This window comes from Aricia agestis, chromosome Z (assembly GCF_905147365.1).
Source record: "Aricia agestis chromosome Z, ilAriAges1.1, whole genome shotgun sequence".
In the NCBI taxonomy this organism is placed as follows: Eukaryota; Metazoa; Arthropoda; class Insecta; order Lepidoptera; family Lycaenidae; genus Aricia; species Aricia agestis.
In genome coordinates this window covers 1,853,571-1,872,907 of record NC_056428.1, presented here as the reverse complement: position 1 = coordinate 1,872,907, position 19,337 = coordinate 1,853,571, and the positions used below count along the sequence as shown (strand labels likewise).

Genomic DNA, 19,337 nt, shown 5'->3' with positions numbered 1-19,337 from the left:
ACGAAATATTATTTAACCTCTACTGGAGTTCCCTCGATTACAGCTGTGTTAGAGGTCTTATTTGATATCATGCGTAAAATATGCAAGTTGCTCGTACGTGCGGGAACCGTACATTTTTCCGAGATAAAAGCTTTTTTTTTGTATGGAAAGCAACTTCCGTCGCCCATGGACACTCGCAACATCAGAAGAGCTGCAGGTGCGTTGCCGGCTTTTTAAGAGGGAACAGGGTAATAGGGGAGGGTAAGGATATGATGATTCTAAAAAGGAGGAGGTTTTCTGAAAGTAAAATGTTCTGTTTGGGGTATTTGTTTTAATAAAACATAACTTCAGTAAGTACAGATTCGTTTAATTACATTTAAATAAACTTATCACAATATGCTATCAGTCATTTTATATTGTAACACAATTTGGAATGTTCACACAGAAATTATGACTGTTGACACTCACACATACAAAATAAAGACACAATAATGTAATGTTCTCACAAAAAAACTCACAAGCATAGAATAGGGCCTGATTTTCATGATACGAATCTCAGTATGTCTCTATCACACGTCAGATAGCATCGAGTGAGGCAATCTGTTGTCAAGGGAGGTTCTAGTTAAGAGAATAAAACCCTCAATTCTGTATTAAGATGGCACAGGGTATTTTGTTTAAGACATTGATGTGCATTTTGGATGTCTTTGAATGGTATGCATTGACGGCACCGCTGTTTGGATGACTTGATGAAATATAAACATGGCTGACATTAAAAATGGACACACATAGATTTTTCTCCAAGACGACAGCACTCCTTTCGGCCATTTTATTAAATTAACGTACCTTCAATGCATACCTTATTTAATTGTTTTAATGCCCAAGACGTGTAGATTGCAAGCCATCTCATTTTGAAATAGCTTGAAATCTCAAACATTATTTTATACTTTTTGATTTCTTACAATCCTGACCTTCTGGCTTCTTTTATTTATCTTCTCACATTTTTAAGGTCTCAACACACAATATATTATCAACTCGGAAAGGGATCGGCACCGTATCACCTCAAGCCGTTCAATATTGTAATGTCGGCTGTACACTCTCGCCGAGAGCTCTCAGGCGAGAGTCTCGTGTGAGAGCCCCTTGCCCGAGTGCGAACATGTACATTCTCGCTTAGTTCAATCGCAGTTATGAACTCAGAGAAGATGGACCATTATTTTTCTCTATGAGATGGACGAAAACACTTCTCTTGCAGCTGCCGTAGCTCTCTGTGCTATGAGCTATTATAAATAATTAGTAATTACCAAATATTTACACAATAAAAATGGCGAAAACGTATTTACGATCAATGATCATTGATCACCATTCACCATACATCGAAAGATATCATTTTAATCCAAAGGTCTATAATCTTAATTTTATTTCTCAAAGATAATGACTGATAATGACGTTTATTATTGTTATTTTTCTGTTCTGCGCTGCTAGGCGCGACTAGTAGTTAAAAACGCGCGAGTGTACAGTAATGCGCTCGCTTTCCTCGCGAGACCCTTTGTCTCGGGCGCAAAATACCGACACCGGACCGAGGGGGTCCGAGACAGGCGAGACGAGGCGAGTGCACCCATTTACACTCTCGCACTCGGGCCGCCTCGCTGTGTCTCGGCGAGAGTGTACAGCCGACATAACGTAATCGCCTCGCCTCGGAACAGGCTCCGAACCGGGATGCGACGCGTGGTCAACTAGCAGTCCCCCCGCTTACGGCTCGTCGTCCACCCGCCTACGGCTCGTCGTCTACCCACCTACGGCTCTCCGTACTCAAGCTTACGTTTCTTTGTCCACCCTTGCCTCTTTCCCCTTCCCCGAGCCGAAAGCGAGGCGTCGCCTAGCCGTAGCCGAGTTGACGTGCAGGCGCTACTGATACGCTTTGGTTACGTGCATACATTAGGTTGACGCCTGGTTGACGGCGAGGCGAAAGGCGATACGGTGACGATCCCTTTCCGAGTTGATATGTGTGCACCTTAACACTACATGGAATGAAATTCTACAACTATACACTATTATAATAACCCGACAAATTTACCTCGGCAACTTCTTCTATAGAGGTTTCTTAGAATGAGGTACCTAGTTAAACTTAGTAAGTACTTAACTTCTGCGTATTATTATTCACTATTTCAATGCCCTTAACTATGACGTATATATACAAGCCATGACAACCTTATTTAAGTTTATAGTGACCGACAAAAGCAATGATAAACTTTACATTGTAGGGACTGCCATGTTACAATAATTTGTCAGTATGCCAGATAAGTTGACATGGCAGACTAATTATGTATAATCAACTAGCTGTTGCCCGCGACTTCGTCCGCGTGGACTTCAGTTTACAGCGCGATGTCAACAAAATTGCTGTCAAAAGCTTTTATAAAAAAAACCCTGGTACCTACCCCTTAAATCAAAACAGCTGTGCAGTGTGCACATAATATTTCAATTTTTTAATTAAATTTTATATTTTATGCCAAATTTTTAAGCTTATTTAGCCCCCCAATTATACAACTTTACCCATAAACTATTTATCATTGATAGGTTTAAACTTTAAAGTTACGTCACTGCATAGATAAAGTGCCATCTAGTATGAATTTTTGGAACTAACTTAATTTGAACAAATTTACGCATTTTCACCTCCTTACAACGCTTTTTTCTAGTAAAAAAGTAAAAATGTCCTTTCTCAGGCTTTAGACTATCTGTTTACAAAATTTAATTACAATCGATTCGGTAGTTTTGGCGTGAAAGTGAGACAGACAGACAGACAGAGATACTTTCGCTTTTGTAATATTAGTATAGATTGGTAACAATTTAACTGAAAATTTAACTCTGTAAACGCCTCTAAATTTGGTTGTGATGGATAGCCAAATGATTATAGCATGAACAAACGTATGGCCTGTATTGGTAATAGTAAACGTATAATACTGCTACAGTTGTTATTATAACTTCTTAGTTAACATGACAATGATCAAGATAATATACCTATTATGCTTGTAAAAGATATATTTTTGCCAAAAACTGAAAAGTAAGTGAGGTAAGACAAGCATTTTCAAACTGAAAAACTTAACTGAATAAGTTCTTAAGTAGTTTTCAATCGAAAATGCCTTAAGTCATGTAAAATCATATTAAAATAATATCTTAGACACTAATCTGGCCTTCTGGATTCAGGATCAAAATGCTTGTGAAATTATAACTCTCTTTCTCTCTTTAATTCACAACGAGATCATTCATTGCAAACAATTATGACTATTTCATAGGAACTAATATTATATTTACAAGGTGTTAAAATATAATTACAATAATATATAAATCTACATGTTATAATATAAAAGACATGGCGTTGAGTACTGTAACCAAAGCATCCAGGTTTTTTTTATTAATTTGAATTGACTAGTATATTCAAATAAAAATTACGTTGCAATACTTAGCTCTATGTTATAACAGAAAAATTAATTCATAGACAAATTGCTGACCAACGTTATTTGGTCGTGTTATGTCTAGACGATGTTAGTCGTCGTTTGTCGGCTGGACTTCAGATAATCCGACCCAATTACGTAGGTCTGCCACTGCCACCATCTGCTCATGAATCAATTTCCCTGATAGTACATTAGCGGTACTATTAACTTGAAAATTGCTAGGAATACAATCTATCCAATTAAATTCCATAGATAATGATCATGTTGCTTTGGCTATTGTCAGTTATAACTACAATCCACTTTAAAATATTACGTGGCTCAATTTCCTTTATTATTTAATACTTCGTAACACAATACAGTAGAGTAACTCGTCAGTGTCCTTGAAATCAAACTCACACAGAGACAAGTTTTACGCGCACAACGTGATCTCTAAAGTTATCTGCGGGGCTAAAATGGTCGCTTTGAAGAATCATGATATGAATCATAATATGATTCATTTTTTAAAATCGCAAAATGCAACTCTGCTTGCAATACATGTCTAGTAATTCACACTGATTTGACATTTGTCAGTTTGACAGTTTTGACAATTCATTTGCTGAATAATTGATCGAGAGGAATAGCTAAATGTGACCATTTTAGCCCCGCTGGAATCACGCTTATGTATGTGTACGCTGTTTCACTTTGCAATTTGCAAGGCTACTGCATGCATTTGAATTGTGGTAGATGCCCTAATTTCGTTACCTATCAGCTAGACCTAAAGCTACGTGTATTGTGATGGACTCGTCGCTGTTAGCTTCTAAAATACTATCTGTCCACTGCGCCTCAGCTTTCTTACTGTATGTCCCGTTCTCTATAACCAATGCTGATTTCGAACAGACCTTCTTGCTTTGGAACTCCACTAGGGCGCAATACTCGCTTTTCACCGGTTCAATCTTACCAGCGGAGTATCCTAGCTTCCTCCTCATGATTTCCACTTTGACATGGTAATTGTATATCGATACTTTGATGATGAAAGCGCTCTTGTCGTGTAAGAGCACTATCTTGTATTTGGTTCGACATGACGCTGTCTTCTTTAGTTTCGTCTCGAAGTTTTCTATGAGTATCCTTATCTTCTGCGAGTAGACTGCTGTGACGTTGTGCTTGGACTGGAGATGGGAGGAGATCTCGTCGAAGAGCACTGTTGAGCAGTTGGCTGAGATGGGGCAACTCATGCCGTCAAACTTGCACGCCTCCTCGTGGGAGACCCGATTGGACGCTGTCAGGAGATCCGTGCAGCCGCGTCTGTGGACAATTTTTGAATGTAGAACATGTTTTTATAATGGCATAACCAACCCAAGGTACATGTTTGATAATTTGACTAGAGAACAATTTATTTCGGGCTAAAATTATGTAAGCGTTAGGCCATTCCCTGAGCAAAGGACCTTGACCATACATTTGCCGCGTTGCTGAGATCGCCCCAAAATCCTATTTTTTTTTACTTATGATGTTCAAAATTGACGTAAAAAAATTGTAACGGCAAATGTTATGTAGTAACACGGTTTTTTTCCGAATCAAGAGTTCACTTGCCGCAGTCTCCATCATTTTCGTTGTTACTGTTTTGACACTGAATTTACGGCTATTTGTTAATTAGCGTGTAACGGTGGTCCGCGCACACACACACACACACACACACACACACATGCACACTGGCCGACCTTGACCAACATAATATCGTTATGTTTGTTTATTTCCTTATTTATTAATGTGTTTACATTAATATTTGCATTCTTGATGGGTGACTCAAAAGACTAACTATTTATAATCGAATTTTCATTTATCTCTCTTGAAGCCTTTAGCTAAACCTATAATTGCCTGATATATAATTGAAGTGATATAGCGCTTCCGATGCGTTACGACTTACGATAAATCCCAAACATTGTTTAATACTGACTTTGATTTTAATTCTGCCATCAGAATTATCGAGAGAAATTTAACAAAAGAGCCTTGTATATTATTGTCATAACTATTCTTTTATCTTCGTTTTTTCTAACCAAATAAAGCTTTGTTGCATGACCTTTTATGAGTGGGGTATCTTGTTGAACCCTATTTAAGGTATTTATCTAGCGTCTTTGTGTAAATCTCATTAGACGAAATTCCATTTCTGTCCCTCGCATTATTATTTATTATCTAAATATCTGTATGATATTTTGCAGATCTTATTGTATACATAAACCTACATTAATGGTTATTTTCTCATCATGCTAACTTTCATTACACGAAGGATTTTCCTTGTCCTTGACTCGTGCCAACATCACTCGTGCGTGCATGGCTTATACCATCGAGGAAATTGATTCCTAGGCAGTTGACCGACATACGTCATGTGGTCGGATTATGTCAATTCAATACTAGTCATGAACTGTCGGTTGAGTTTGTCATAAAGCGACTTATTAGGAAGGTCCGCAATCTGTCTATGAATGAACTTCTCTGATAAGTATATGGCGAAGCAGAGTACAAATCTGGTATTCAAAACCACCTTTAACACTACAGACATGACACAAAAATCAAAATGAAGACCATGCCATGTTGAACCAATCCGAATCTAAGCTCCGAATTTCAACACATAAGTACCTATAATTCCGACAAGGCAGCATCAGTTCGCTGACGAGGCGTTGCAGCGCGACGCATGGAGCGGCGGGCGCGCGCAGCGAGGTGCGGCACCACGCACACCGCGACATCCGGCGCGAACACCGGTCGCACCACATACCGCCGCAGACGGGACACACGCAGGGGCCGCGGCACTGGGACAGACAGATGGGACATCAATATGTAAAATAAAACAGTCAGATTACAATAATATGATCAAAGAAAAAGCAATGTTAAAAATCCTGATATATAGGAGATAACAGATAGTATCAAGAAAAATTGTAATGGAATACAACATCATACAAAGTATAAAATCAGTCTTATATTATAGAACAATTTTTGTGTTTGTGAAAAACAAGGAAAATGGGATATGACTACAGCAAGAATATTTGATGGATTTCGAACAAGAGATATTATTAACAAAATAGGAGGTATGGAAGATACGAGTGAAAATATGATGGATGAATTAACTGACGATATTCTGAATATAAATTAGGCTATGGAAATGATATCCGCAATATCTCAACAAAGATTAGGGATTTAGAACTCACTTGTAGGGGTTCCAAACATATACTGCACTCAGCGAATCTGGACAGCACATCGTCACAGTTGGGGCAGCCACACTGCGCTGCATGGCCGATCTCTGATGACTCTAGCGGCGGTTCCACTAGCGGTAGAGATTTGTCTGCAACGAAAGAGATAGTGTTATTACTTGTACCATCATCAACAGGCTTCAAATTGCCCACAACTTTCGGATTTTAGGGTTACGTACCCAAAGGGTAAAAACCCTATTACTGAGACTTCGATGTCTGTCCGTCTGTCTGTCTGTCTCCAGGCTGTAACTCAATAACCGCTTTAGCTAGACTTCTGAAATTTTCACAGATTGTGCCGCTATAACAACAAAAACTAAAAACAAAATTTTTTCGTGATAAAGATTATCCCTTATGATTTCCAGGACTCAAAGTATTTTTACACCTATGAAGATAACTGAAATGTTTAAGCATTGAAGAGCTGGTGATAAACAGACTTTCGTTATTGGCCAAGTATCGTCATTATCATTATCATCATCATCGTTTAATATACTGGTCGATTGATATACAAAGTCACTCACATTTTGATCTAAAAAGTAATTTACTCAAATAAACAAAATACCTGTTCTTCTATATTTTAATTATTGGTTTCGTTAATTTGTATGTTTTGTGGTGGTTTTATTCAAGAGTTAATTTTACCGATTTTGTGGGAGAAACTGTAAAAGTTTTGAATGTGTTTGAAGACGTATAAACATCCCAAATTGGTATCAGAGTAACTGTATGGGTATTTCCAGATTTGGCACACTTTCAAACTTTTTTATGTCTGTAGGTTACAAACATTACAATGATTAAAATTATTGACTTCAAAAATACACCTAGCTATTAATTGCTTACTTATACTTGCAATTAATTGCAATGAAAGTTCATAAATATTATCTTTTCCGGGGACTTGCAAGAAAATAGTTCAATAGGTTAAAGGGTTTAACGGTAATGTATTGACAAACATATACTTATTGAGTCTTAAGAAGGGACTTGATAATATAATTGGTTAGATCCCGGCAAAATGTACAGTTCTATCGCGATAAAATATAAATTGCTGAGTTGTTGGCAACATACTGGCAACATACTCGTATGTACAACTGATACACTAGTTTCACGTTGCGTTAATGTGAATGAAAATAATTCATGCGCCCAATTTCCTCGCTGAGTGACCTTTAAGTTCATTGTCGCAATGATAATACGAAATCAACATAATTTCATGTAATATCATCATAAAGTTACATAAAGTTACCTAGCAAGATTTTCATATAAATCACCTTTTTCACTAGATAGCTTAACGAAATCGCAACGCAGCGACAAAAATATTTAATTAATTTTTAATAACTAATAAAAGTTCTGCAAACATAATATTAATATTGTTAATAAACTATTTTCATTGTTGATAAATTATTACAAATTATAGTTATTTCAAAACTACTAAATAAAGCTCAATGGCAACTGTCACTATTTCGTATATTGTATAACAATAGTTTATGGTTTCAAGAAAAAGAGATAATATATCTTCCTTGAAACCAGTAGGTTAGATTCAAATCATTAATAATTTAAATCATTGACGATTATATTATTTTTTGTAAGAATCCGCGCGACTCGAGAGCCAGTGTAAAGTATTCTTTATTTCATTGTCACACCATAAACAACCTGCGGTCATGAGTTGTGAGGTCAGTGTAAAGCGATCTGTCTGTCGGTTTGTCATTGTAGGCTCTATTATATTTCGCTAAAGGCCCCCATATCCATATCGATGTTAATATTATAAATGCAAGTGTTTCTGTCTCTCTTTACGCCCAAACCGCTAAAGCAATATTTAAGAAAATTTTATTCCGGAAAAATAATCGGTTCTCGAGCAATAAACGAATTTTGGTGCAACGGAGTTGCATGCGTCATTTAGTTTCTAAATAAAGCAACAATTAACACATTATTTTAAGGCTGCTGCCAGGCTGTTTATATTTACGTGTTTCTGTTTACCATGACATATGACATTATTTTATCACGCGGCCTGCAGTAAACCTGACCTTGTCGAGTAAAAGTAGCCTTTATTGCATCTGCATTAGGTGCTATCTGATATTTAACTTTAACGAAGGCTAGCGCCTAAAAATCATGACATAAAGGCTTTTAATGTGACGAGTTGAGATTTACAGATATAGTATATTATAATTATTTTAGTTTATTTATTTATTATTATATGTTTATGCTGACTAAATCTACCTTCGTTTATTCTAGACTATTGGTTTGTCTAGGTTCATTTTATATCCTACTAGCTGTCCCGGTGAACTTCGTGTCACTTTAAAACCTTCCCTGGACTTCTACGAATATTTTAAGACTAAAATCAGCCCAATCCGTCCAGCCGTTTTCGAGTTTTAGCGCGACTAACACATTTAAAAATCCATTTTTATATATACAGGGTGTAACAAAAATAAGTGATAATACTTTAAAGTGTATACGTGTTCCTTGTAAAGAGTTCACTGTGAAAGTAGCAGCGCTGAAAGACCAAAAAATTTTTTCACTTTTGTATGGAGACACTCATGACGCTCGGGCCCTTGCCCATACAAAAGTGAAAAAAAAATTTCGTCTCTCAGCGCTGCCACTTTCACAGTGAACTCTATACAAGGAACACGTACACACCCTAAAGTATTATCACTTATTTTTGTTACACACTGTATAGATTCCTCAAGGTAATTAAAACCCGCGAAAACCACGTATTTTTTCCCTAAACGTAGCATAAATAATGGGATATTATTAAATGCACATCAGAATAATTTTTCAGCACACTACCTTAACTCCGCTAATTAACTGAATGCATACCAGAAAAACGAATGCTGGTCAAAAAAAACAATTGATTAACTGAACATGTCCTTAAAAAAAACTTAAACATCATACAAAACGAGACGACCTTTATAACCGAATTCATGACACACCAAAAATATGGTTCATACATCGGATATATTATTTGTAAAACTAAAATTTAAATTGTTTATCAAAAATACTAACTTGCACTCTAAATTGGACAATCTTACAACGGAATTTCTAAAAACGATATCGAAACGTGCAACATAATAAAATCAATTTCCATTATCAAAACAAGTCTACAAATTGACAAATCGTGCAACTAGAATATTTTTAACCTAACTTTATTTTCTTTTTGTTTCTCTGTTTTACTGAAAAACATGTTGGGGCCTCCTCATCTAACGCCGCACTCACTCCTTAGCGCTCGCTCTTTACTCTTTAGCGACCACAGATATATCTTGATCTATTTCTGTATTAGCGACAAAGATTTTTGGTAATTATGATGAGATATGGTGAAAGATTTTATCATTCCAAAACTATATAATTCAAGGTTTCTTGATAAAAATTAAGAAAAATTATCAAATTCATTACTGTTTTGTAATTGTATGGGTTAATAAATTTATTAATAATTCTTAAATAATTAATAGCAATGTTGGCACAATACGACTTGATTGGGTTAGGTTAGATGGCTAATTAGCCATCGTGGTTATTTTTTGTGAACCACCCAGGAGTAGTATATATATGACATAATTGAAGACTTTTTTTTTCTTTTTTTTGTTGAAGTTGTTTTTTTCTTTTTTTTCTTAAGTAGCTTGTCAACCTCTAGAGTGCAATTCCTAAGCCGGAGGCTTAATTATTTTGCAATATATCGGTAAGGAACCCTTTGTGCGCGAATCCGACTCGCTCTTTGCCGATTGTTTATTATTATTGTTTATAAACTGAGTTACCATTCACTATGCCAAAGTTTAGTCCATGTTAAATTAGCACTTGATGATTTTATGTGTTCTTAATTATATGAACATAACAGATTAAATTGGGTTTTATTTAGAATAAATGATGTTCCTAAAAGTAATTTAGGTGATGGTTTTCCTTTAAAAAGTTGTAGTATGTTTGTTGAACTAAGGAATTTTTAGATATACTATTTTAATAATAGTTATTCGTTCAGTAAAACAGTTTCGCAAATAACTTTAAATAGTATGCTGAATTTAGGGTGCATAATTAGTGTGCAAGTCAGTATTTTTGGTGAAACTTTCAAATATTTTGATAGAGAAAAAGGAATATACAGATATTGATTTAAATACATGCCATAAATAATTAGCATGTCTTACCTCGTGGTCTCAGTTGCTCTATTAAATAATTTATAACTTTCTGAAAAATATATTTTTTACGTTACGTTTACGTTCCAATTTGTGCAAAATCTTGAACCTTCTTTTCTTTGTAAAACTTATTTTGGCCCAAGTACGCAACAAATTACAAAGCTGTATAAAAAAAGGTGCCCCTACTTTAAAATATATTGTTGAGGAACTGAAAAATGCTTTTAAGGGAACACAGGGTTAATGCCTTATGGCAATATACACCAAGTACTTTTGATGGAAAAAGTTCATAAAATACTACTAAAATACTTTTTACTATACAAAATGATGGGGAAGTATGCTATCATAATATTAATACTACTACATAATAAAAAACTTTGTAACCCTTTTAACGAGAGACACACATGAGAAATGACAGATTTTTGAGTGGCAAGCCTATACATACGGATTATACTCTTTTATTTATGGTTGAAGTCTATTGACAACAAGGTGACAAATTGAAAATGGATTATAGTTTTCTTTATTTAATCTAAGATACTATTCGACAATGCTTACACGGCCAGTCTGAGATCAGCTAAGTCCCAGAGACAAGAGTTGAAAAAAAAAATGATAAAGTCAATATGTTTTACAAAATATAGGTTAAGTCCTAATGTCGTTGAAACTAAGGTCGAATTTCGACCATTGGGCGATCTCTAGTAACTATAGTTTCCTTACTAATAAAAATATACAGGATGTAACAAAACTAAGTGATAATACTTTAGGGTTGTGTTATGTGTAATTATATGGATCCCCTATGTAGAATTCGCTGTGAAAGTAGCAGCACTGAAATAATTTTTTAACTTTTGTATGAAACAATTAATGATGCTGGGGTGCTTGCCCATACTAATGTAAAAAGAAAAATCTCTTTCAACGCTGCTACTTTCACAGTGAAATCTCCACAAGGAATACACACACACCCTAAAGTATTATCAATTAGTTTTCTAACACTCTAACATAGAATATAGATGATAGAGCTATGTTAGCTCTTATAAAGTTATAACTTTACAGGGTATGCTTGTACAGTGCTTCCAAAGTGATAATGCGCATAGAAATTTTCATAACTTTTCGGCAACGGTCGTATTTCCCGAGCGTCGGAAGACGTCGCTGCAAGCGCTGTTTTATACTTAACTTTAAGAAAAACAGCGCTTTGCAGCGACGTAGAGGCGCCTGACGTTGACGTTACTTTATAGTTATTGACGGATCAGCGACAGCGGACAGCCACCGGCTATATGATTTTTACTTCTATTTCCTTTGAACAAGGTGCACTATGGGTGCAAGATGCAAGTGCATTGTTTTGAGCTCTTACGTTTCATAGATTCGGGTGTTTTCGTGATTACGACAATTATTAGCGAATATTTGCATGAGCATTATTAATTTGGGAGTACTGTACATTTTATCTGGCAAAATGAAAAAGTTACATTATGACCATAAAGTTAATATACCTAGCGGAATAGAGCAACAATCTCGAGCTGTCAAACTAAACCAAAATTGGTTTTTCATCTGTGTGAAAAATATGTGTACACACTTACACAAGCATGATTGAACATGAATTCTATGAGATTAAATTGTCAACGTGCGGCACGTGCCGACTGGACGTCAAAAAAAGAGTGCTGCTGTCATGCATCACACGTCTCTTTTTACCACGCAGTGTTACTGATAGTGACATCTCTCTTGCTCAGGCCTTTGTTTCTCTATTCCGCTTGGTATATTAACATAATGATTATCTGCCGCACTCAGAGAGGAACATTAATTAGTTAAATGTAATTAATTCAAAATTTTGACATAAGCCCCATACATTATCTGTCAAACTCTTCATTTAATTGAAGGTTAATCATAACTTAATGTCTCTGAGTACGGTGGTTAGACACATAAAGACAACTTGAATTGACGCTAACTCCATTTCGCCAAAATTCGTGTATCACGCGGGAACCGTACATTTTCCGGGATAAAAAGTAACCTATGTCCTTTCCCGGGACTCAGAGTATCAGCGGCTTAAGCGTGAAGAGGTTAACATACAGACAGACACACTTTTGCATGTATAATATTAGTAAGGATTATTATTAATACGAAGGTAATATAAATATCTATAGGAAGTATTTACATGATGCAACTATTTTAGTAACACTGTGGGATTTTGTATATTTTATACACTATTGTATCAGTAATATAATGTGCTAAGTATTGTTAAATAATCTTCAATGTAAAATATCCAGCCCTGAATTTTTATGACATAAAGTATTACTTACTATGTAACTACCACGGCCTCGTAGAAAATCGGTTAAATCACATTTTCAAGTACGAAAAGCAACAACCGCTGTTAGACCCTCTTAATTATTAATAATTAACTTTATTAAAAATGTTGACATAAACTCTATACTTTTTCTGTTATCCTCTTCATTCAATCAAATTTTAATATTTTGAGTGTGGCCGCAAGTCTGACAAAATAAACGCACTTAAAGCTCCAGGTATAACAAACGAGTACCAAATTAATGTCTCGTGACTAGAATCTAGACGGCCATGGTCTTAGGTCTCTATGCAGATTTCATTGAAAGTCTGAGCCTAATTTTGTGAATGTCCTTAACATTTGACTTTGGAGGCGTGGTTCCATTCTCTCTAATGCTTATAGTCATCTTAAAAAATTGCTGAACTGGATAACGCCCGCAACTCTGTTGCGCCAAAATTATATCGCACGGAAACCGTGCATTTTTCCGAGATTAACCGTATCCTATGTCCTTTACCGGAACTCAAAGTATCTCCATACCAAAGAGCAAAATCGGTTCAGTTGTTTGGGCATAAAGAGTTAACAAATAAACAGACAGACACACATTCACATTTATGAAATTACCTCTAGTATGGATAATATGGAATTAAGTCGGCAGTCATGTGCAAATTCGTACATTGACCGATAGCTACTATTACCTCTTTCAATCCGCACAAAATTGTCAGTGATCTCCTATAACTTGTCCAAAGTCCATGCTTTCCAAAGGAAAGACTGGACTGTGGAAACTGTTTGTGGGATGGTAAAGGATACAAGTAGTGATAGGATGATGTATGACTTTCTTCGTGCAAATCCACGACTATTATAGACATACAAAGGTGTTTTGGAACTATAACTGTCATCGGAGCTTGGATGTAAGACAGCTATGTAACAGCTATGTATATTACATATTTATCACTCTAGCCTGGATTTTATTTGGATGCTATCGTCAGATTAGGAATATAAAACAGCTGTTTCCAAGTAACATTTTACAATAATATGGCTCTATATCTGATTCTAGCCAACACAGAAATCTGTCTTTTACGGAAACAATTATGATAAATATGACATGAAAAAATCCATGACGTCCCTAACTGCATAACAAACAGAGTTATCTAACAGACATTTTAACTAATCAGCCATGAATCAGATAATGATGTCATCTAGATAAACGTTTTCAATGAAATTCCTGTAATTTGCGTAACGGTATAACTGCAGGTCTCATAGTTTGCTGATTCATTCAGTAAAATACATCGAAATTAACTAATAGTAATAACGTCTCCGAGTATATTTTTCGACCGTCCAAAGATACTTAAATACTACCTACATGTGTTTGACATAATAACGTATCTAGAACCTGCTAGAACCATGCTTCTTAGCGATGATTTTTGACATATTTTTTCATATTAAGGTGACGCCGCGTTAAGGCCCAGTAGTCCCTAAAATTAGCAGGTCGATGTCTGTCAGTACGAATATCGACGTTAAGGACATTAAAATAACATTCATATCAGCGCGCCTTGTACAGTGGCTGTTACGCGCTCGCCGCGTGCCTTGATAATAGAAAATAGGAGTAAAAACCTTTTGTTTTTAGTATTACACAAGTCAAATATATCAAATCGTTTACGTTAGGTTACGACACATATACTACATTTTTTGTTTTTTTCTAGAAAGTGTGTAATTTAGCCATAAAATGATTTAATTATGAAAAACAGCGTTATAACAGTCATCTTTGAGATTTTTTTCTATCGAGCAGAATTTTTCAAATACTGTTCAAATAATTCAAGTACTGATATACCTTTGCGTATAGGAAATTTTCTCAATTTTAAAACGGTACTTATTTTATACTTAAATAATGACATTTCCTTTACTAAAAACGTGTTTTAAAAAACCCATTTTACGTAGTTGCAACAACCACAGCGCCTTAAAGTAAAAAAATTAAATTAAGAAATTTAAAAAAACCCCCGCCAAAAAACTTTAAAAAGTAATGAAATAATATTTACTGCCTTTAAGTTCAAATAATTCCTAACTTGTGTAAAGTAATATTTTAGTCCATAATTATTGTCACGGTGTGTCGGGGGACCGCCAAGTAAACTACAACCTACAACCGCCAAGTCGCTGATTATCTCCATTCGGTTCGCTGTGAACTGATCCTTAAACTATAATGTTATGTGAAATCTCAAATCAAACATCTACATTAGCGGTCCCCCGACACACCTTGACACCAATTATGGACTAAAATATTACTTTACACAAGTTAGGAATTATTTGAACTTAAAGGCAGTAAATATTATTTCATTGCTTTTTAAAGTTTTTTGGCGGGGTTTTTTTTAAATTTCTTAATTTTATTTTATTTCATACTTTTTAAACTTGTGTTGGTTATAGTGCAGAATAATTCCTATCAACATAATCATATTCTCATGATTACCATCTATCAATGTCCTTTTGGATGAGGCCGTTAATATGAGCCCAAACATGAAACCTCCACTTTGGGTTCATACGAAGCTCGGTTCCTATAGAATCCAGGTGATGCTGCAGCAGCAGTATGTAAATATTTACTGTCTATCTACTTCTTACTGGTTGTCGCAATTAAAATGTGCCCAAACACGAAACCTCTGCTCTAAGTTGGCGAGGAGTTGGATATCCTATTGATTACCAGGTGATGCTGCAGCACCAGGTCAACTTTCCATTAATATGTGCATACGTATATTGTATATTCACAAATGCCACGAACTAGAATGAAATATAAAACCCATCAAACGAATACAAAGTTGCAAACGGCCTTTCATGAACCAGATAAACCCTGATTGTCCAGCACTGAGCAGGCTGATGATGATGAATTATAGCTAAGAACACTCTCGATCATGTCAGCTTTCAAACAAAAAAACTAGATCAAAATCGGTCCATCCGTTTGGATGCTACGATGCCACGGACAGATACACATTATGTCGCGTAATTTAAAAACTATAAGTATAATATTTCATATAAGCTATGGGCAAATTATAGTGTATGCTTGAACTAATCTATGTACAAACTTTGGAAGCTTAAATCACTCTCATCTGTTGGCAAAATTAGAATCCCTGTTTTTATAGATGCCTTTTTGATTAATTATTCTGTGTTATAAAAGTTGACAAACCAAGTCTTTATCTTTGAATTACCCATAGCATAACAATGCTATGGGTAATTCAAAGATAAAGACATGATGAATACTGACGATAAACTTTAATTTCTTAGCTTTAGTGATTGTTGAAAAAAATCGATATCGCTGCAGCCAAATTATCCAGGCGTCACCTTAATGCAACTTCGTGGTCGAAAATTATTAGGGAAACTTTTAGTAAAAATTTACATAATTAGCTGAACAAAGAATGTGCTTGACCAAGTACCTAAATAATGTAAAATGGTGCAAAATGTGAACACAGGCTAAGCACTGGTCAGTGTTTGATACTTAACTTGAAACTTAAGATGAATATCATCCAAACAAGTTTAATACTTGACATGTACGCCATAAGTCTGATAAAAATGAACTCCATTTTCTAGTTTCATTATATCAAAACTGCACCGACCTATATCTAAACGACTTAATATTGTTGTAAGATTATCGATCGATCGAACATTGAGTCACAAGAATTAGCCCCTGGCGCTTATACTGTAAAAAATTCAAAGCCCAAAACGTTTGATGTCCGACTAACATAATAGAGGCCTAAATAAATGACGCAACGAGATGAGCAAGAATGAGTAATCAGATTTCATGAGAATTCTTGAGTAAGTAACTTGAAAATGAGCAATTTCTTTTCCTCAAGACATCGGCAAACATTATCTTTGTATTAAGGATTCTGTCTTATAATTTTTATAGTTGAGTAAAATTGTTAAGTTAAAGTTAAGACCTTTCTGATTTTTATGGAGCAAAAATCAAAGAAAATAAAGCAGATTTGTAATTAACATAAATATTAATTACCCACATTAACTGACTTTGCAGTTATTATTGCGATAAAATATTATGATGAGTACATTTATAATAAAGTTTAAGTGGTATATATTTGTAAAAATACAGTATAGTAATTGATAATTATAATACTGTATGTTATAACTTAAGGCAACGCACCCAAACTACATGACCACCTGTTTCTTATTTTAGCTATAACCCTCTCTTGATAACCGTCCTTAATACATTATTCTTATACCGAAAAACTTTACATAATTTAATTGACATTTGACTAACACATCTCCTAGGTGACAAAGTCTAGTACTTTGTGGATTCTATCCTAAACTGATTACAATATAAGTATTTGTATAATATTATGTTTAGTTAGATATGTAGATTTTCAAATAAATATACTTAAATAAAGTTTAAGCTGGACAGTATTTGATAACAGTATTAATTTAAAACTAAAAATCTTTTGCGCATCAGCCAATGAAATATTATCTGTTCACAACATTTTGTTTACTGTCTAGGTATAATAAATACAATGTCATTAGTACAAAGACTCATTTGTCTGATTATGGAAAGGACAATGACAAATATCTGGTTAAATATGAGTAAATAAATGAGGATAGGGCTGAAGACATAATCATTATAATACTACTTTGAAGTTTAAATACACGCTCTCAGACACGGTGACAGTATTTTTACCGTATCTCTGATCCTTTACAGTTTTGAAAAATCTTTTATCTAAAAACCAAACGACAGACACGTTAAGAGTGTTAAATTTCTTGGTAAGATAGTACACAGATTACTAAAATTTAGTTACCACGTAAATAGAACGTTGTGCGGTACACAATAGTAAGTATTAAAGTCGGCTAGTCATATAGGAAACCAAATAATAACAGCACACTTGCAGTACCCTAATAATACCCTTATTATTTTTTTTCAAAAATATTTCTGCCTTTTTAATTTTTATTCGCGATTCAATAACTTAAACAATTAATATACATGTTGATACGGAAGCCAAGACTCTCCCATATAAAGAAGAAGCTATGACATCTTTATGCGTCTTCCGCGTTGAAGACGAGTCGTAATTGTTGGACAATGGACACACGATATTATAAAAAATATTATGTTTACAATTTACAGAAATAACAAAACTTTTTGGTATGTAGATTGTAGACACTGTATCTACAAATATTTAAAAACAAAGGATGTTTGTAAAGAGTCCGACATTCATACCAATATAGTCTGTCTGTCTGTTACCTCTACATGCCCAAACTGGTTAACCAATTTTGCTATTTCGTATTGAGATATTTTGAGTCCCGGACAGGACACAGGACATTTCTTATCCCGGAATATAGCACGATTCCCACGCGATAAATTAATTTTGGCGCAACGGAGTCACGGGCCTCATCATATTATATTAATACTATATCCATTTCTTTGATGTTGTATAGTACCTAATTTATCAAAATCGCCTCAGTTTCTTGTAGGCGATAAACTTTCTGTAGTGCATCATTAATACGAAATCAATATCCAGGTTGCTTTGAGATCTGAGACATTCTGATCAAGTTCCGAGTAGTTTCCGAGCTGCTTATTAGTAGCAGTAGATTTCTATCAAAGAATCTGAGAATCTGCTTTAGATAATACAATTGTAGCGGTTTTCTCTACAGGATAGATAGTGTAGTGTATTGATAATTAATAAAGATGGACACGCCTACTTAGGTAGTAGGTAGTGTTGGTAAAAATAGCATTAGCAATAATAATTAATTGTTAAATGCCCATTAGCAATAATTAAATTAATCGTACTTGCTAAAAATACGATTGCTAATATTATCGTACGTAGCAATAATCTGCGATCATGATAAAAACCACGTCCGCCCTGTTTCGCACCGCGGTGCTAACTGTTATTTTTCACTCGATGCGAAATAATACTCGACGCGAGCGGTGCGATGCGAACCGATAATTCACGATGCCGCGTTTTTAGCAAATAGCAAAGCAATATTTAGCATGCTGTGACATCAAAATTAGCATGTTAATGAAGTAGGGCTAGTTGGAGTGATGCTCGACTTCGGTCTGATGATCACTTCTACACCAGCCGTCACCAGAGTACGAGTGTTCAGTTATAAGTTAATTCTGTTTAATTCACTCGCCCAGACATTGTACATACTGTACAGATAGTATTTATATTTCTTTAGATTGGCTTGCGGCTAAGCTAAAACCCAGATTTTTTTATTTTTTTTATATGAAATAAGGGGGCAAACGAGCAAACGGGACACCTGATGGAAAGCAACATTCGTCGCCCATGGACACTCGCAGCATCAGAAGAGCTGCAAGTGCGTTGCCGGCCTTTTAAGAGGGAAATGGGGTAATAGGGGAGGGAAGGGA

General features: G+C 35.2%; 2 protein-coding genes across 5 annotated transcripts in view; one reads left to right on the top strand and one right to left on the bottom strand.

Annotated features, from left to right (window-relative positions):
• LOC121739116 (adenylate cyclase type 2) overlaps positions 1 to 19,337 on the top strand; it is a 192,962-nt gene that overhangs the window by 110,569 nt on the left and 63,056 nt on the right. The window lies entirely within an intron of this gene.
• LOC121739117 (E3 ubiquitin-protein ligase SINA-like 5) overlaps positions 4,096 to 19,337 on the bottom strand; it is a 39,734-nt gene continuing 24,492 nt past the window's right edge. For both annotated transcript variants that reach the window (XM_042131447.1, XM_042131446.1), the window contains exons 3-5: positions 6,599 to 6,732; positions 6,033 to 6,202; positions 4,096 to 4,706 (exon numbers count right to left, since the gene is read on the bottom strand). In XM_042131447.1, coding sequence (XP_041987381.1) covers positions 4,163 to 4,706; positions 6,033 to 6,202; positions 6,599 to 6,732 — 848 coding nt within the window. In that variant the 3' untranslated portion in view covers positions 4,096 to 4,162. The remainder of the gene's footprint in view (positions 4,707 to 6,032; positions 6,203 to 6,598; positions 6,733 to 19,337) is intronic.